The following is a 19,246-nucleotide window of genomic DNA, read 5'->3' as shown; positions in this document are numbered from 1 at the left end:
GGTGAGTCTGTTGGTTTTTTGTTTTGTTTTGAACCTCTTTCCCCACCCCTCCCCCCAGTATTTCATAGTTTTGCTGTGTCACTTGAAATTGTATTTCAGTGTGCCAGCCACTCAGATGACAGTATTTATTGCATTTAGCATCCACTGTGTATAGAACCCAGGTAGAGGTAGAGGAGGAGGATTTACTGAAGGATTTATTTATTTGCGTCTAAAGATACTTTAAGGGTGCCTGGGTGGCTGAGTCAGTTAAGCATCCAACTTCCACTCAGGTCACGATCTCACGGTTCGTGAGTTCCAGCCCTGAGTCAGGCTCTGTGCTGACAGCTCAGAGTCTGGAGCATGCTTCTGATTCTGTGTCTCCCTCACTCTCTGCCCCTCCCCCACTCACGTACGCTCTCTCTCTCTAAAATAAACATTAAAAAATTTTTTAAAATACTTTTAATCCAACTAGGAGAGTAAGCACACCTTCATGAAGTACTCAAACAATAGGGTTTTTGTTTGTTTGTTCGTTTTTGAGACAGCGACAGAGAGAGTGTGTGCAAATAGGGGAGATGGGCAGAGGAGGAGAGAGAGAGAATCTTAAGCAGGCTCCATGCTCAGCACAGAGCCTGATGTAGGGCTCAATTCCACGACCCTGGCATCATGATATGAGGAAAAATGAAGAGGCAGACGCTCAGCTGAGTGAGCCACCCAGGCATTCCTCAAACAATCGTTTTGTTAAAGAAACATACCAAAAATAAAATATAATATTGGGTGATTCAAATGCATTCAGGCAGCATTGAGCAGGCAGGGGTCAGTCATGGTAGACTTTCTCCAGGAGGTGGGATTTGATCTTGGATTTAATCTAAGGGTCTTGGACTAGCAAGGTGGAAGAGTATTCCAGACCTAGCCAGAAAAGCCAGAATGAGGAAATAAAGTGTAGGGAACAGAAAAGACAATCAGGTAGATGTCTTTGAAGGATGATACCAAGAAATAAGAAAACAAAGGAGGCTTTGCCCTGCATTCCTTGGGAGACTCCATCAGAAAGAGGCCGACTGGAGGTGCACTTCATTTTATGCAACAGACATGTTATTTGTAAGTATAAAACAAGAGTCAAAAGTTGTTAAGCATCCACTATGCGTCAGGTACTGAGATTTAATCTGAGTATCTACCCTGTAAAGTGGGCATTATTACCATTTTGCATACAAGGCAATGGGGCTCAGCAACGAGATTAAGTGGCCTATGTGCCCCGTGTCATCTATTATACGGTGGAACCTCCAAAGTCACTTGGTTTGTCTGATCACGAAGCTCGAGCTTTTGTATGCCGCACACATTTTTGAAAGTTGAATATTTAAGATACACAAGTGATGATTATTTGATAAGTTCTGAAGCCATTGCTTCTGTGAGGTACATACCTACAAACATGTTTTGCAAAGATCTGACGTAGAGGGCCAAGATTTTCTCGACTGCGTGCATGACAGTAGTTTATTTCATTAAACATACATTACCCCATTTGACACAAGATAATGACACCGAGAATATCTTTAAAATAATTTTTAGGTCATTCCATACATTAAACGTATAGTTTCGCAAAGCAATGTTATAGCCAAACCAATCTACCTGGGGGGATACTGAAGTTTCCCACAACGCCCAGGCTGTGGACACCGGGAAAAGTGTAACTTGTGTCCAAACTAAAAGAAGGACTGTTCACACACTAAAAGGAAGGCTGTCCGAGCCAGACGAGAGCAGGGGAGGGCGGGTTCCACGAGGGGGAAAGTGGGTGGAGGCGGGTGACAGCAGGTAAGAGGAGTGACCTGCCCGGGCCCGCTACCCCCCGACCCCGCCCCTCGGTGTAGCCCGGGGGCAGGGCCGCGCCGGAGTCTGCGCATGCGCGCCAGGCCGCGTCCACTACGCCGATACTACCGCCTCCTCCGCGCCGTCTTCCTCCACGGTTACGCCGGCTCTCCACCCCTCCTTCCCGCGGCGCTCGAGGGATCATGGCCGATCCTCGCGTGAGACAGATCAAGATCAAAACCGGCGTAGTGAAGCGGTAAGGGGCCGCAAGCGGCGCACACGTCAGCGCCTCCTCTCCTTCGCCTCATGGCGGCCCGAGAGGCCGGGCGGAGCGCAGGCCTGAGGCGGGCTCCCGGCTCCAGGCCTCACCTGGGGCTCCGCGGCCGGCGGAGCCGGGGCCGGGGCCGGGGCCAGGACGCGGCGGGGACGCGTCAGTGCCGGAGCCCGCGAACCGGGACACGCCCCTCCCCCTGCCTTTCTCCTCCAGAACCGAACCGTTGGGCGACTAGGGTCGGCGCGGACCCGCCCCTCGGGAGCCCGCGGTGGGGGAGCCCTGGGAGCGGCCGCGAGGGGGGTGGAGGGGGCGCCGGTTTGGGTCACCGCGCGGGTCTCCGTGCCCAAGTTGACTGGAGGGAGGCGGATTCAGTCCATTGCCTGCCCTCAGGTGGACACGCAAGCACCTTCGGAAGTTTAGAGGGGACGCCGAGAGCCCAGCCCTCATCAAAAAATGAGGCCTTGTTGGGGCCCTGTGACCAGGAGAGGCGGGACTCGGAGCCTCTGAGAACTGGGACGTGAACTTCCAGTACAGTCCTCAAACTTCTGCGGCCTGACTCTCCCCCGTCGGCTTCCCCGAAGCTCGCGCAGAGCCTGTGGATGCTGTTTAAATAACTCGCCTGGGCAGGGCAGGCCAGTCCTGTAATTGGCCCGTAGCGCTGAGTGCTGTTAGGCCCTTCAGTGCTTCTTAGACCTTCACGGTTCAGACCCAGGGACACCAGACTTTTTGATGAGGCATTCCCAGAGAAAAGATAAACAGCCCGCTGAAGTAGCAGCTTATTTTGCAGCAGAAACAAACGTCTGCTCCTAGCCTTCTGGCTTCTTCCTCTTCGCCCACTTCTCCTCCCTTTGTTACTGCCACCAGAGGAAGGGCAAGGCAAAAGGAAGGATAAATTCACTTAAATAGGTGCATTGCCTCTGAGGCTTAGCACAGTTTTGCACTGTACTTTCCTAGAAGCTTTACCGTCAAGGCAGTAAGAAGGTAGTATGAGTAGTAGTTAAATGCACAGCCTTTGCTCAGGTGAGACAGCTTGGGTTCAGATCTGGATTCTGCCGGTTGTTGCCTATTGTTGAATACATGACGTTGCACCGTGCCTCGGTTTCCTCATCTGTAAAATGGAGTTAGTACCCACACCTGCTGTGCTGTTCTAACACAGCATGTGGCAAGTAGCCAGTGGCTGGTAAATGTTAACTAATAGTATTGTGTGTGTTCCTGTTTGAGAAGTGAGAAGCTGAGGTTTAGTGAAGTTAAAATGGAAAAACTAAATTTGTGCTACTTAATGGCAGAACAGGGAAAAGAAGCAGGAAAACAGAACAGGGAAAAGTTTCTGATCTACAACTAAAGCTACAATGCTCTAAAACAGAGTATTTTTTTAAATGTGTGAAATAGGAGGAGAACTGACATGTATAAGAGAAAGTGTAAATAATTTGCACTATCACTCACCTTCCGTTGTTCATTTTTGCCAGATTTGTTAGGTTGTTTTAGTAAATCTATTTGGCAGAATTACCAGGGTATAATGGAGAGTTCTTTAGGCCAAGCGTCACGAGAAATGACTCTTAGAGGTAGTTTTCGGTTAATTACCTATATCGCCTTGTCATTTCTTATCCTAATGATCCATACTAGTTTGTAAAGTTAGTTCAAGTAGTTATATGCTTATAATACATACTCTAGAGAAAATACACCCATTTAGATAATCTCAGTTTTTAGGCTCTCAAAAATTGCCAAATACTTAAGGAAACTGCTTGGAAATAAGGTTTGGTTTTCAGTTTATTTCACTAGTAGAGCATTATCAGACTTTAATTTTGATTCCTTGTACTTCCGTACAAAAAATTTATCATTTTTGTGGAACTCCTTCATAATTTACTTTTTACTTAAAATGTACATATTTACTCAGATTGGTTATAAATTAACGGAAATGTCTATCATGCATTTTTTTCCCATGGATTTTCTTTTTTTTTTAATTTTTTTTTCAACATTTATTTATTTTTGGGACAGAGAGAGACAGAGCATGAACAGGGGAGGGGCAGAGAGAGAGGGAGACACAGAATCGGAAACAGGCTCCAGGCTCCGAGCCATCAGCCCAGAGCCTGACGCGGGGCTCGAACTCACGGACCGTGAGATCGTGACCTAGCTGAAGTCGGACGCTCAACCGACTGCGCCACTCAGGCGCCCCTTCCCATGGATTTTCTAATGAGCTACCCTTTCCTACTGAAAGGAGATAAGTTCTTTTAAAAAAACCTGTAACTTCTGGTTGTTCATTACTCATATTTTACCTTGGTAGACAACCATCTAAATCCATAAATGTTGTTCCTGAGCTCTCTTCTGTTATTTTTTTGCCAGAAAATTATTTTTCTATGACTCTTTCCATCTTTTGTCTTAGTGTTCTACTTTTTAAATTCTACATTTTACTTCAGTAAAGAAAAAAGTAGATAATCCAGATACAGCAACATATTAATAATTGGTGGCTGAATGACCATGAGCTTCTTTATGTTCTTCTCTATGTATATTTAAATTTTTCATAAGAGGTGCCTGGGTGGCTCAGTTGGTTAAGTGTCCAACTCTTAATTTTAGCTCAGGTTGTGATCTCACGATTTGTGAGTTCAAGCCCTGCCTTGGGCTCCATGCTGACAGTGCAGAGCCTGCTTGGCATTCTCTCTCACTCCCTCTCTCTGTCCATTCCCTGCTTGCATGCTCTGCTTGCTGTCAAAGTAAATAAACTTAAAAAAAAAAAAAAAAGTCTTAAGAGGTATGCATTTGTCTCTTTAAATTTAGTTTCAAAGACTTGATTAGTTTCATGATTTGGATATGTTCTTGGTTTTGTGAGTAGGATTTGCTTCATTGGTTTCTTTCTTTCTTTTCTTTCTTTTTTAAACTATTTTTGAGAGAGAGTGTGTGCTTGTGTGCAGGCTGGGGCGGGGTAGCGAGAAGAGGACTGAGGATCTGAAGCGGGCTTTGTGCTGACGGCAGAGAGCCTAATGTGGGGCTCAAAGTCACAGACCCTGAGATCATGACCTGAGCCAAAGTTGGAGGCTTAACCTACTGAGCCACCCGGCGCCCCTGTTCACTGGTTTCTTAAAGCAGTGGTCTAAAAACCATTTTCTTTTTCAGCACCTTTTTTCTAGTGAGATGCTTATTGCTCATAGACTCATTTCTCTTCAGAAATGACAACTTTTAGGGGTGCCTGGGTGGCTCAGTGGGTTGAGTGCCCGACTTCAGCTCAGGTCATGATCTCGAGGTTGATGAGTTCGAGCCCCGTGTCAGGCTCTGTGCTGACAGCTCAGAGCCTGGAGCCTGCTTCAGAATCTGTGTCTCCCTCTCTCTCTGCCCCTCCCTTGCTTGTGCTCTGTCTCAAAAAAAAGAAAAAAAAAAAATTAAAAAAAAAAAAAAAGAAATGACAACTTTTATCTGAAAGAAGACATTTAAAGTCATTCATGTCTCCCAGTTCCTTCAGTTTTCTCTCCAGGAATTGAGAGCCATTAGAATTATATTCTAGGTATTAGTCCTAGAGTTCAGTTTGGGTGGACTGGCCTAGGGAGGGTGGATCCTTAGTTTAGTGTCTGTAATCAATGTGCTGGATTACTTCAGGTGATCCAAAAGTTCCCTGTAGTGGGTTTTAGGAAGAAATCTGAGTAGGGAGGTGGAATGTTATGAGATTATGGAAATAGGCAATAAGTAGATGGTGGTATTTGGCAACAGAGAGATCAATAAATGAAAAATGTGAGTTTCAGCATGTTGGCCAAATGGTGACGGCAGTCTAGAGATGGCAGCCACATTAGGAAACTAGAAGCAAGTTTCAAGGGCATTAGTTTAGCCCTAAGTAAACAGGCAGAACACTCACAGTACCCTAGACCTGAACAAACTTTGTTATCTCTCATGGTAACAAACAGAAAGGTTCTGATTGCTAGAGATAGATTTTAAAAGAGAGGTTAGATCCCTGTGAACAAGGAAAGAGTCCAGTTACTAGGAATGGCTTGTAAGGTAAGAGTTAGACGGCAATGAGCCTAAGTTGGTACTGAACCTCTGACTTGAGGAATCCCTAAATAGTCCCTTCCAAGTAACAGGATTGTTTTTCCAGAGCTAATTCTGGCTGTGAGAGATGAATGCAGTTTCTTGAAGCAGCAGCAGCCTTTGTTCACATGTGACTCGTTAATGAGTATTAGTTGCTAGGTTTGAGTCTGGCAGGAGCATTTTAAAGGTACAGGTTCATGTCTCAGGTGGATTGCTCGACCTACTGGTATCTGTTATTGGGCCACAGCTAATCTAGCAGCCCTAGGAGGGAGTTACCAGATACCACTCCAATTTTCTTTTTCTCCAGTGCAGAACTGAAAGTTCCCCCTTCCTCTTCCCTTTTCTTGATGTCTTGGTAGCATCGGTTGTCCCAGTTTACCTGGGACTAAGGGGTGTCCAAGATGTAGACCCTTTGGTGCTAATAGTGGGAAAATCTCAGGCAAACCAGGATGATTTGGATTAGTGCCTCTTGTGTAACTAGCTAACATAGCACTGTTACGTGTGTGCCATGATTTATGTGGAAACTATTTGCTATTACAACTGTGAATCCAGTGTTTTACCTTGCTCAAATTAAAACTTAACTGGGGCGTCTGGGTAGCCCAGTCAGTTTAAGCATCTGACTTAGGCTCAGGTCATGATCTTGAGGTTCGTGGGTTTGAGGCCCGCATTGGGCTCTGTGCTCACAGCTCAGAGCTTGGAGCCTTCTTCAGATTCTGTGTCTCCCTCTCTCTCTGCCCCTCCTCTGCTCATACTCACTCCCTCTCTCTCTCTCAAAAATAAATAATAAACATTAAAAATATTTTTTTTTAAAAGCCCTTAACTGTGTCCTATAAATAAGAGTCCTTGCCAGAGTAGTTTTCTGTATTAATTTAAATTGTTAGTGATTTAGAAAATACTACTTTCACTAAAGTAGAAGAAAATACAGGCTTGATGTTTTAAATGTTGATATGGTATTTCAGCTCAATGACATGTCTCCTATAAGTTCCCAAATAAGATTTGTGTTGATAAAATAAAATGTTTTTACTAGATTTATGGTAAATTCAAGAAATTCTTCTGCAGAAACAAAATGTTTTCATCCATTTAACATAAAACCTATTTTTGATAAAGTTTGCTAAACTAGCCCACTGGTAAGTGAATTAATTGATTAAAAATACTTTCTTAAATATATCTTTTTATAACCATTTTGGATTGGTAATGGCTTAAAATCCAATGTGAACAAAGAATGTTAGGGCATTGGAAATAGCACTGACATTGGCCCATAGTTTTCCTCTGATTAAATGAAAGTGACACCAGTAGATTAGAATGAGACTAGGACAATTCACACTGCAATTGTGTTAGTTTAACTTTAACAATCTTTTAACACTCTTGTTTAAATGTAGCTGACATACCATAATTACAAATCTACAAGCCTTGATTATAGAATTTTACATCATGAATCAGTGGGGAAATTGTATTGATTTTTTTTTTTATATATATATAAAGCAAGCACCTTTCCGAAACTCTGGCGTCTTCCTGAGTTTTATACCTTTACCTCTGATATACAACTGTGTATACCACATATATACTAGGTACAGCAAACATAAAAACAACATACAAGTTAAGTAAAATTTCCATGTTGTTAAATATATATTCATATATAATGTATATAATATATTGACATACATTATGTGTGTACAGTGAATATATATATTATACTGACATAAAAGTAAGAAATAGGAATGACACATATTTGCCTAGACATAGATGTAGTTTTTCTCCTCTAGCTCTAGAGAAATATACTTCTTATATTTAAAGTAAAGATGGGTAGAAGTATGGTGGACAATATCTAGGAGAGGTTCAGGACATAGCCCTGTAAATTTCCTGTACGCTTTAGTAGCTTTTTTATCTTCTCTTCTCCCACATCATATCCCCTTTATTTGAGTTAAAGTTAAGTTCAGCTAAAATGGCCAACTTTTTGCCTTGGAGTTTAGCCAACTCCTTTTGGAATCTCTGTAATATATTCAGCTCTCCAAAGCAGTGGTCAAAGGCAGTGTCAAAATGGATTGCAGGTGGTTAGCAATCTTCAGGATTGCCACCTTCTGCCAACTACTTGGCAAGCAGTGACTTTCAGGAACTACACAGCTGGCAACCAGATGTCTTTTCAAGCTGGAAAGAGAGAAAGCTAAGGCCACTCATGACTGTGGTTTTCCCAACACAAGCTATATCATTCTATAAGTTGAATGTGGAAATGAAAGATCTTTTGACCTGAGAGAGAGAGAGAGAGAGTGAGAGAGTGTATGAATGAATGTATTCTGTCTTCATTGCATTTTTCGTTTGGTAGGAAATTTTGAAAACCTGTAGTGAGCAAGGTTGGAAAATTTTGTTAATAATAACTAGTCCACAACAGAAAAAAAAAAAGAAAAAAATAATAACTAATCCACAACCCTTAGAATATAAATGCCTGGGTGGGGGCGGGTGGGCGCCTGGATGGCTCAGTTTTTTGAGCTTCCAACTCTTGCTTTCAGCTCAGGTCATGATTCCAGGGTTGTGGGATTGAGCCCTGTATCAGGCTTGTGTGCTGAGCATGGAACCTGCTTGGAATTCTTTATCTCTCTCTCTCTTCCCCTTCCTCCCCCTTCCCCTCCCTCCCTCCCTCCCTCTCCGTCTCCCTCTCCTCCTACCCCCCCCCAATTAAAAAAAAATTAAAGAAAAAGAATATAAATGCTTGGATGTGTGATTTCAGAATTCATTCCCATAATATATTTACTATTATGATGCTGTCTTATTTGCCCAAGTAGACCTGATTTTTATTTTATTTTTTTTAATTTTTTTTTAACGTTTATTTATTTTTGAGACAGAGAGAGACAGAGCATGAGGAGGGGCAGAGAGAGAGGGAGACACAGAATCTGAAACAGGCTCCAGGCTCTGAGCTGTCAGCACAGAGCCCGACGCGGGGCTCGAACTCACGGACCGTGAGCCGAAGTCGGATGCTTAACCGACCGAGCCACCCAGGCTCCCCAGACCTGATTTTTAAATAACATCAATGATATGAATGATTCAGAGATGGTTTATTTAGCAGATTCACTCAGAACCTACATGGCTAATTCACCTGGTATAGTGTTGATACATAATAAATGCTCAACAAAAGTCTTTTCAGTGGACAAATGAATGAATGGAACCTTAGTCTGTAAGGATTTGATGTAATAAGCAGTGGGGAGGTACTGAATCAATTACAGTGTGACAGTGTAATAGTTACTATAGCTATTTATTGTTGCAGTTGGAGTTAAACAAATGGAGTCCCAGGCTCCACTTAATACATGCTACATATGTGACCCTGGGCAAGTTACTTAATCTTTAAAAGCCACAGTTTTCGGCACACCTGGGTGGCTCAGTCAAGCATCCAACTTCGGTTCAGGTCATGATCTCACAGTGTGTGAGTTCTAGCCCCATGTCAGGCTCTGTGCTGACAGCTCAGAGCCTGGAGCCTGCTTCAGATTGTGTGTCTCCCTCTCTCTCTGACCCTTCCCCACTTACACTCTGTCTCTGTCTCTCAAAAATAAATAAACATTTAAAAAATATTTTAAAAACCCACTGTTTTCTTAGCTGAAAAATGGGTTAATGATAGATAATATCTTTCTTACATTGTTAAGAGAATTAAGTAAGGTAATCATATAAAGCATTTGGCCCAAAAGCCTGATTGTTAGTAAATATTTAATATGTTAACTGCTGTCATTATTATCATCATCACCATTCTGTAGACATACAAACAATGTGGATAGAGGACGTAAAGATGAATGTTTGCCAACTAGCTGGATAGACTGTGGAACTTGATTTCTTTTAAATTGTGATAATTTGTTTTTTAGTTGTCATGTTCACTCATAGGCTGCAGAGAGAGAAAGGAGGAATATGAAGCTTGTGTTTTTGAGTCATCTGTAGGACTTTATAATGGTCATCCTTCTATAAAATAGCTGAGGCAGTGATGCTCTACTCCCCAAAATCTGTCTATATCAGTGACCTTGTTTTTTAACAGTTTAAAAAATACTGTCACTATTATTAACACAATATAACAAGGCCAGTTTCACTCTTACTGCACTTTTGTAAAGTTTATTATAGGGAAGAGTAGTCAAGGGAGTGAGTTTTTGAGATACCTTATCCTCAAATCTATAAATGACTCGCCACAAGTATCAAAATACATTCTTACATTTTTTTAAAAAACAGAACATGTATCTTATTAATCATTGAAATCCTTAAGATGAATTGGATGGCACAACAGCTACCCTTTTGGGTTTAGGTAGTGTTCCTTCATGAATCCATGCCTAAATCTTCAGTATACAATTTTAGGTGCCTCATTCAGCCAGTCCCAGTGGTATTTCAGCTTTTAGCTTTGGCGCTCCGGTTATACTTTTTCTTATCCTTGGCAGGACAGCCACATTTGCCACAGATTGACTTCTGAAGGTGGTAGGCCTTAGAGCCGTAGCAGGGTCACAGCCTGTGTGTCTCATTGCTGTGTTTTCCAAATGATGATGTCCCCTCCCTTGTTCTGCAGCTGAGACCAAAGAGCAATGTTCTAACAATTCTAACTATAGTTATTTCCAAACCCTCCTTTATCTTTTGTTTTTAACTGAGTTCCCTATTCATTGTTGTTTTTGAGATCCTTTCACCTGTGCTAAAGAAGCATCTTAGGGAACCTTATGTGTGTATATGTATACACAGATAATGCTCTGACTCAGAGGTTGTCTGTAAAGGTTATCAGAACAAGGTAAGCATGTACTTTTTGACTGAATGATGCTCAGCTTCTAAATAGTACTAAATGGCATCCTTTTAGTATGGCATCCATTGCCTGAAAAATGTCTACACTCTATGAAACTTTTGAAGACCTCTCATCTACTGAAATGTATTTCCACTTAGGTTACTGGTACAGTATTGTATTTTGATATCCCAACCTAGGATGTTAGGTTCTAAGGACTCTGCATTATGTCAAGATATACAAAGATTTTCTTAAGGCTATGTAGTTCTTCTCACCTTTTTAGGGACCAGAGGGGTAGTGTATAATATATTGTTTTTCACAAAGTAGGAATTTAATACATACTTGTCAGTTGAGTGAAGGAATGGATGAAACTAGAGAAGAGGTCAATTATATGAGGGGGAACAGCTCAAGGATCTGAAAACAGAAGTTTACTTTATAACAGTGAGAGACTTTGAGATGAGGAAAGTTCATGAATACTCTAGTTTAACTTCAAGAGCAACAAAACAGCTCTAAGTAATCACAACCCTCACAGGCTTGTCAGGATAGTACTTTTATTTTTTTTATTATTATTATTTTTTTTTTATTTAAAAAATTTTTTTTAAGGTTTTTATTTATTTTTGAGACAGAGAGAGACAGAGCATGAACGGGGAGGGGCAGAGAGAGAGGGAGACACAGAATCGGAAGCAGGCTTTAGGCTCTGAGCCATCAGCCCAGAGCCCGACGCGGGGCTCAAACTCATGGACCGCGAGATCGTGACCTGAGCTGACGTCGGACGCTTAACCGACTGAGCCACCCAGGCGCCCCTGGATAGTACTTTTATTAGAGAAATAAAATAAATACATTTATATCAAGGATTTGTTTAAAAGTTAACACTTTATAGCATTTTTTAAACTATGAAATGGCTACTATAGAAGCCCTTGGAGGCTACTGTAGAAGAAAAAAATTTTTTAATGTATGTTTATTTTTGAGAGAGAGAGAGTGCAAAGAGGGGAGGGGCAGAGAGTGAGGGAGACACAAAATTCTAAGCAGACTCCAGCCTCTGAGCTGTTAGCTCGACATGGAACTCGAAATCATGAACCGTGAGATCATGATCTGAGCCGAGGTCAGATGCTTAACCAACTGAGCCACCCATGTGCCCCAACTATAAAATTTTTAATTATTAATATTCGATCAAGAAAGGTTTTGGGGTGCCTGGGTGCTCAGTTGTGTGTCTGACTCTTGATTTTGGCTCAGGTCATGATCCCAGGAGTGTAGGATCAAGCCCTGCAAAGGGCTGTGCACTGAGCATGGAGCCTGCTTAAGATTCTTTCTCCTTCTGCCCCTCTCTGCGGCTCATGCTCTCTCTCTAAAATAAAGAAAGAAAGATTTTGTAGTTTACCTAGAACTAACTAGAACACTGTCTTTATTCTAATTTAGTAGAGGTAGGTGTGTGTGTTACCTATTAAAATATAAATTAAGAAATTTAACTTTTAAATAGTATAACTATTCATAAATTCATAAATATTCATACCTATTAAATATGTGTGTTACTGCCCATTGTTCGTTTACTGACAAAAATAGGCTTACCCATTCCAGGTTATTTTGATTTTTTTGTTTTTTTTAATCTAAGATAAATAGTAGGGATATTGGTAAATTGAAATCTTACGGGCAGTAGGTGGTATTGCAGAGAAACTAAAAATAGCAAGTTTTGGACTTAGTCCTTAAGGAATGTATGCTTTTAAGTTATGCAGTGTACATGTATCTGAATATTTATTCTTAGAACTTCAAGTATTACTTTATGTAAATCCCCAATCTCTAACTTTACCCTGAGCTTTGGACTCATTTTTGAATGAGGAGCAGCTGGGTACCTCAGTCAGTTAAACATCCAACTCTTGATTTTGGCTCAGGTCATGATCTCATGGTCGTGGGATTGAGCCTCATGTCCAGCCCTGGGCTGGCAGCATGTCTCCCTGAGACAGGCTCTCTGTCCCTCTCTTTCTGACTCTCCCCTGCTCACACACTCTCTCTCAAAATAAACCAAGTTAAAAAAAAAAAAAAAAAAGAAAAAAGAATCTGTGGCCATTAAAAAAAAAAAAAAGAATGAATGTCTTATTTTAGTATGTTTTTACTCCATCTGACACCAAACTACCTTCTCAAATCTGATGCTCTTCATGTTTTCTTTTATGAAGAAAAATAATTATTTCATGTATACAAACAAATCTAAAGGAAATATAATAAACCTGGAATGAAACACTATCGGCGCATTTGAAGTGCCCCTTTCTGAGTCAGTTCCTCTCCCTCTTTGCCTATAAGTAATTTTTATTCTGAAATTTTTTTTATCATTTCCATGCATATTTTTTAAACTTTTAATTTATATTGGAGATATATAAGCCATATTATAGTATTGTTCTGTGAACTTAACTTTATATAGCAAAATATATCTGGAAGGATACACAGGAAATTAGTCATATTGGTTATCTCCTGGAAGGGAAGCTGTACAACTGAAGGAAAGACCAGGATGGGGGAAATTCTTATAATTTTAAATCATGTGTTAGCTCTCAAAATATAAATTAAGAGATTTAAAATTGTAAGTAGTATATTCATAAATTCATAAATACTCATCTATTAAATACTCCTATTTAACTGTAGAAATCTTACTTGCTTTTTATGCATATTCATGTTTCTATTTTCGAGACTTACTCATGTTGAAATGTAGCTCTAATTCATTCTCTTGTGTGAATGTACTAGTGTGGTTTTTTTTTCATTCTTGTCTTGATGGATATGTAGGGATTTTTTTTCCCACTCAGTGTTTCACTTTTATAAACAATGCTACCATATAATGCTTTATTAAATATAGTTCCTAATACACATGTATAACAGCTAGCGTAAGGCAGAATTTCCCAAGAAGTGGGCCCTGAGTGGATTATAGGTGTATGAAAAGAGCTTTCCTTTAACCTTCAGGATGGCCAGGTGTGGCAAGAATACCATGGGATGTATGCGGGAAGAGCCTTTTAGACTGAAGAAATAGTAAATACAAAGGCTTAAAAAAGAGAGCAAGGTTGGTTAGTTTGAGGAGCAACCAAGTGAGATAGAAGAAGAGGGGTAGGAGATACACCAAAAAGTAGGAGGGAGAGCGTACAGTTCTTATGGGGTCTAGTGTGTAAAGACTTGAGTCTCAGATCAAATGGTAACACCTCTGTAGAAGTTTCCCTGTCTGTCTCCAAAGTTAGTGTTTCCTTGTCTGTGTTCTCAAAGCATTTGTCTGTTACTAGTTTTGGTAAGGTGGTGCTAAACATATATTATCTGTTCAATTCACTAGACTAGTGGTTTCCGAAGTATGGTCCAGGAAGTCCTTGGGGTCTCTGAGACCCTTTCAGTGTGTCTGCAAGATAAGTTATTTTCGTAGTAAAACTGAGACATTGCCTTTTTCACTTTCTTTTGTTCACAGTTGTACAGTGGAGTTTTCCAGGGGCTATATGGTATGTGGTATTGCAATAGACTGAATGCAGAAGATAGGAAAATGTAGATGCTTCTATTAGTACAGACATTTAAAAAATTTGCAAAAATGTGAAACATTTAAGTGAATTAACAAATATATTTAATTTTTTTAATTTTAAAAATATTTTAAAATTTTCTTAGTTTTAATTTCTAATAGAATAAACATTAATAGATATAATTCATATAAATAAAAGCTCCTTGGATGTCCTGTGATAGTGTAATTTATAATAAGAAATACATGTTTGGTCCCCCTTCCCATTCCTGACACAGAACTCCTAAAACTTTGGAATTTCCTTAGTGAAGAAAGCAACAAAGGTCTTTCTCTGTGCTAAGGAGATGACTTTTGAAAAGCCCCTAGGTAACCTGAGGTTGGAGCTTGTTGCCAGGGAACCAACAGTGATGAAAGAGTTGGAACTTTTAGTCCCATCCCCTGACCTCCAGGGATAGGAAAGGGGCTGGATGTTGAATCAGTTACCAGTGAATTTATCTTGCTTTTTTATTTTATATACTTTTATCATTTGTATATTGCTAAGGAATTATATTGTTTAGTTACTTTTTAATTTTTAAGAAAAATATCTTCTAAGACCTAGTATTTTTTACTGATTGTTATGTTGGTAAGATTTATCTGTATTTTTACATTTCAGTGCAGTACATCTGTTTTGACTGTTGTGTCCTATTTAATTGTGATAATACCACAGTTTATCCATTCTTCTATCAGTGGGCATTTGGATTGTTCCCATTACTAACTGTGTTTCTGTGTGTGTTCTTATTCATGTCTTTGGTAATGGTATATGAGAGTTTTTCTTGGGTATTCATCCAGGAATGGAATTGTTGGGTCATGAGGTATGTGAATGTTCTACTTGGTTAGGTAATGCTAAACTGTTTTCCAAAGCATTTGTACCATTTTAAAATTTCAGTTGCATTGTATGAGAGTTCCTTTTCTTGATTCATATCCTTTCGAAAACTTTGTAGACTTCTTAATTTTACTCTAATAATACTGTTTTTATTTACTTTTCGTATTGTAGAAAAATTAAGTTATTTGGTTATTTTTTTAAACAAGCATCCCCATAGATAGAGAGTAAAGGAGGTATGAGGTGGCTGCCCCTAACCAGATACTTAATCACCTCCTTCTCCCTTGTACAGAATAATGTATATGCCTCAGGCAACCCAGGGTTTTTTTTACCTGGAGGAAGGGGAGGTCCTTTGGAAAGTGTCCATTTCTGGGATGCTGCATTCTGTATAGGATACCTTGGGGGTGAGGGGAGACTTGCAGGTGGAGAGGTCTGGGTAATGGGTCCTGAAAACCTACTTGGTGCTGGGTTGATCAGAAGCTGAGGCTAACGAAGCCCAACAATATTACTTTTTAAACCATCTTTTCTATGTTACTGTGTTAATTCTTTTGAGTTTTTTTCTAGTTTTATTGAGATATAATTGACATATAACATTGTTTAATCCAAAGTGTACAACATAATTATTTAATATATATATGTGTGTGTGTGTGTATAGCAAAATGATTACCACAATAAGTTTAGTTAATATCACTTACCTCACATAATTATAGATTTGTTTTCTTGTGATGAGAGCTTTTTAATATCTACTCTCTTAGCAACTTTCAGATATATAATACAGTATTGTTTTGATGGTGACTATATGTAACCATACTGTACATTACATCCTCAGAACTTATTTATAAGTGGGAGTTTTTTTTTTTACCATTTGTCTACCTTTACCTGTTTTTGCCCATCCTTAACTCTGGCAACCACCAATCTGTTCTGTATCTCAATGAGTTTGGTTTTTAGATTCCACATAAAAGTGAGATCATACAGTGTTTGCCTTTCTCTGTCTAGTTTATTTCAATGAGCATAATGCCATCAGTGTCCATCCATGTTGTTGCAGATGGCAGAATTTTCTTCCTTTTGTGGCTGAATAATATTCCATTTTATATGTATATATACAGTTGACCTTTGAACAGTGTGGAGGTTGGGACACTGCACAGTTGAAAATCCACTTATAACTTTTGATTCCCCCAAAACTTTACTAATAGCCTACTACTGACTGGAATCATTACTGATTCCATGAACAGTCAACTAACACATATTTTGTATGTTATATGTATTATATGTAGTGTTCTTTCAATAACAGGCTAGAGAAAAGAAAATGTTATTTTAAAAATCATAAGAGAAAATACATTTACAGTACTGTACTGTATCAATAAAAACCTCGTGTATAAGTGAACCCATGCAGTTCAAACCCTGTGTTTCAAGGGCCAGCTTATGTATGGTACCACATTTTCTTTATCTCTTCATTTGTCACTGGCCACTTAGGTTGTTTCCATGTCTTGGCGATTGTAAATAATGCTGCAGGAACATGGGAGTACAGATACCTTTTCGAGATAGTGATATCTGTTCATTCTGATACATGATACCTTAAGTTCTTAAGTTTCGCATTTCTAGAGACGGATTTTAATTTATTGTTGATAATGTTTAATTTTTAACCCATTCCATAAATTTTGTAATTGTCATCATAGGTTTAAAAATCTAGTAGATGTATATACCCTTAATCTTCTCTACCTGTGGGAACAGGTGTTTGTTTCTATTCATTTATATTTTCTTTTTTTTTTAAATTTTTTTAACGTTTATTTATTTTTGAGATAGAGAGAGACAGAGCATGAATGGGGGAGGGTCAGAGAGAGAGGCAAACACAGAATCAGAAGCAGGCTCCAGGCTCTGAGCTGTCAGCACAGAGCCCGACGCGCGGCTCGAACTCATGGACCGCGAGATCATTACCTGAGCCGAAGTCAGCGGCGCAACCGACTGAGCCACCCAGGCGCCCCTATATTTTCTTTTATATATCCTATTGGAATTAGAAAATGTATAGGTCTCAAAATAGATATTTTTATTTTCTATATTTATATTACTCTCTTTATTTTTTTAAAAAAAATTAATGTTCATTTTTGAGAAAGAGCGTGAGTGGGGGAGGGGCAGAGAGAGACAGGGAGACGCAGAATCTGAAGCAGGCTCCAGGCTCTGAGCTGTCAGCACAGAGCTTGACTCAGACACACAAACCTTCAGATCATGAGCTGAGCCAAAGTTGATACTTAGCCAAATGAGCCACCCAAGTGCCCCTGTATTAACTCTTTTTAAACTGTCATGGCATTTCTAGTATTAGATTAAATAAAAGTAATGTCAGGAGTCAACTTTGGCTTTTGTTTGTAAAAAGGATAATTCTTATAATGATTTTCTGTCTTATCAATGGGCAGTATTGTACATATACTTTTTGATAACTCTGGATCTTCATTTGTAACATCATGTAGTGAACACTGTGGCTCTTTTCTCAATATCTGTTTTTTCTTTTGAATCTGCCTGCAGTTTCATGTCAGTATCCCCCATCCTCATCCACATACACCTAGCCATGTTGTTTGGGGTAACTGCTTCACCTCCAGCTGTAGTAGTGGGCCTTTGAGTGGTTTTAGCCAATCAGATTCCATTTTCTGATGATGAATTAATTCCAGGTGGACATATAATTTAGGCTGGTCTAAACAAGGTACATTTCAGAACTCTTGCTTAGAATTCTGGCACAGAAGTATTCCGTGGCTGGCAGCCTTCCTTTAGCACTGGAGAATCTGGCTTTGAGAGGAAGCTTGTGTTATGGATGGCAGAGTGAAGATACAGAGGGAAATTTCTCGATGATGTTAACTGCTGAATCTGACAACCTTGAAGCAGATCCTCCCCTGGATTTTAGTTATACAAGTCAAAAAATTCGTATAGTGTTTAAATCCCTTGAATTGAAATAATGTTACTCGCAATAGAGTAGTAATTGAGATCCTTACTCTGATTTTTATATTATATTATTTTATATTATATATTATATTTTTATATTATACCTATGTATCATGAGTAATTCCCCTTTGCTGGAACTGGCTAGAGATTGCCTTCTCTTCTTTCTTTATTTTTGTTTGTTTTGTTTTGTTTTTGTTTTTGTTTTTGTAAATTCTGTTGTTTGGGCTCAACTTTGGCCCGTTTCCCTCCATTTTCAGTGTCCTATATTGAGATCTTATTCTCTGTGTAAGAGGTAAGGAAGAACACTGTCTTCCTTCATCTCCCAACTCTTTTTGTGCACTTCAGTGCTATTCTTTTTTTTTTTTTTTTTTTTTTTTTTTTTTTTTTTTTTTTTTGAGAGAGAGAGCGCAAGTGCTAGTGGGGGAGGAGCAGAGAGAGAGAGGGGAACCGAGGATCAAAGCCGCCTCTGTGCTGAAGCAAACACCAGACAGCCTGATGAGGGGCTGAAGCTCAGGAACCATGAGATTATGACCTGAGCTGAAGTCAAACACTTAACCTTCTGAGCCACCCAGGTGTCCCAGTTCAGTGCTATTCTTTGGTTAGGAGGGAATGGAAGAGAGAAGAGGAAGAAGAGGAAATGTCAGATAACCTATCTTGCCTTGAAATTCCAATAACCCTTTGTTCTTACAGACTCTGCCCTTCTATTCCATTTGCTCATCCTACCTCCTATAAGGTAAAAGAATCACCACTTCTCTGGCAAACACTGTAATGAATTAGCAGGCATTCTTGGTATCCAAGTTGAAATTCTGATTTTTTTATTAGAAAGAACCATACATGGTATTCATAGTATGCTGTCAAAAGTGTTTCATGCACATTGAATACTTACATACTTTAATAGGCTTTTATGGGACAACTTAACAAAACTTAACACCAAGTAATACCATTTTTCCTATGAAAAATATGTCTACTGAGATCTCTAGAAACCTGATTATAATAAACATCTTTACAGTATAACTGAGGCCCTAATTGGAGAATGCTTGCATTATACTGTGTTGATAACTTGGTTTCATGTTTACTGTAAATTTTTTTCTGTCTCTTGCTTTCATGTAATATTATCAGCTGTTTATGTGTCTCTTACTATTCCTGCTTCTAATAACTTCTCTTTACTTCTGTCACAATTCCTTTTACTACTGCAAATCTGTTTTAGGG

At 39.6% G+C, this 19,246-nt stretch overlaps 1 protein-coding gene and 1 pseudogene across 1 annotated transcript in view; one reads left to right on the top strand and one right to left on the bottom strand.

Moving 5' to 3' along the window:
• Nucleotides 1-1,865: 1,865 nt before the first annotated feature.
• TBCA (tubulin folding cofactor A) overlaps nucleotides 1,866-19,246 on the top strand; it is a 77,681-nt gene continuing 60,300 nt past the window's right edge. The window contains exon 1 of the mRNA XM_043592645.1: nucleotides 1,866-2,029. Coding sequence (XP_043448580.1) covers nucleotides 1,977-2,029 — 53 coding nt within the window. The 5' untranslated portion in view covers nucleotides 1,866-1,976. The remainder of the gene's footprint in view (nucleotides 2,030-19,246) is intronic.
• Nucleotides 10,282-16,002, bottom strand: LOC122496107 (annotated as a pseudogene).

This window comes from Prionailurus bengalensis, chromosome A1 (assembly GCF_016509475.1).
Source record: "Prionailurus bengalensis isolate Pbe53 chromosome A1, Fcat_Pben_1.1_paternal_pri, whole genome shotgun sequence".
Lineage (NCBI taxonomy): Eukaryota > Metazoa > Chordata > Mammalia > Carnivora > Felidae > Prionailurus > Prionailurus bengalensis.
The sequence above is the reverse complement of the archived record's forward strand: the minus strand, read 5'-3'. Positions and strand labels throughout refer to the sequence as shown.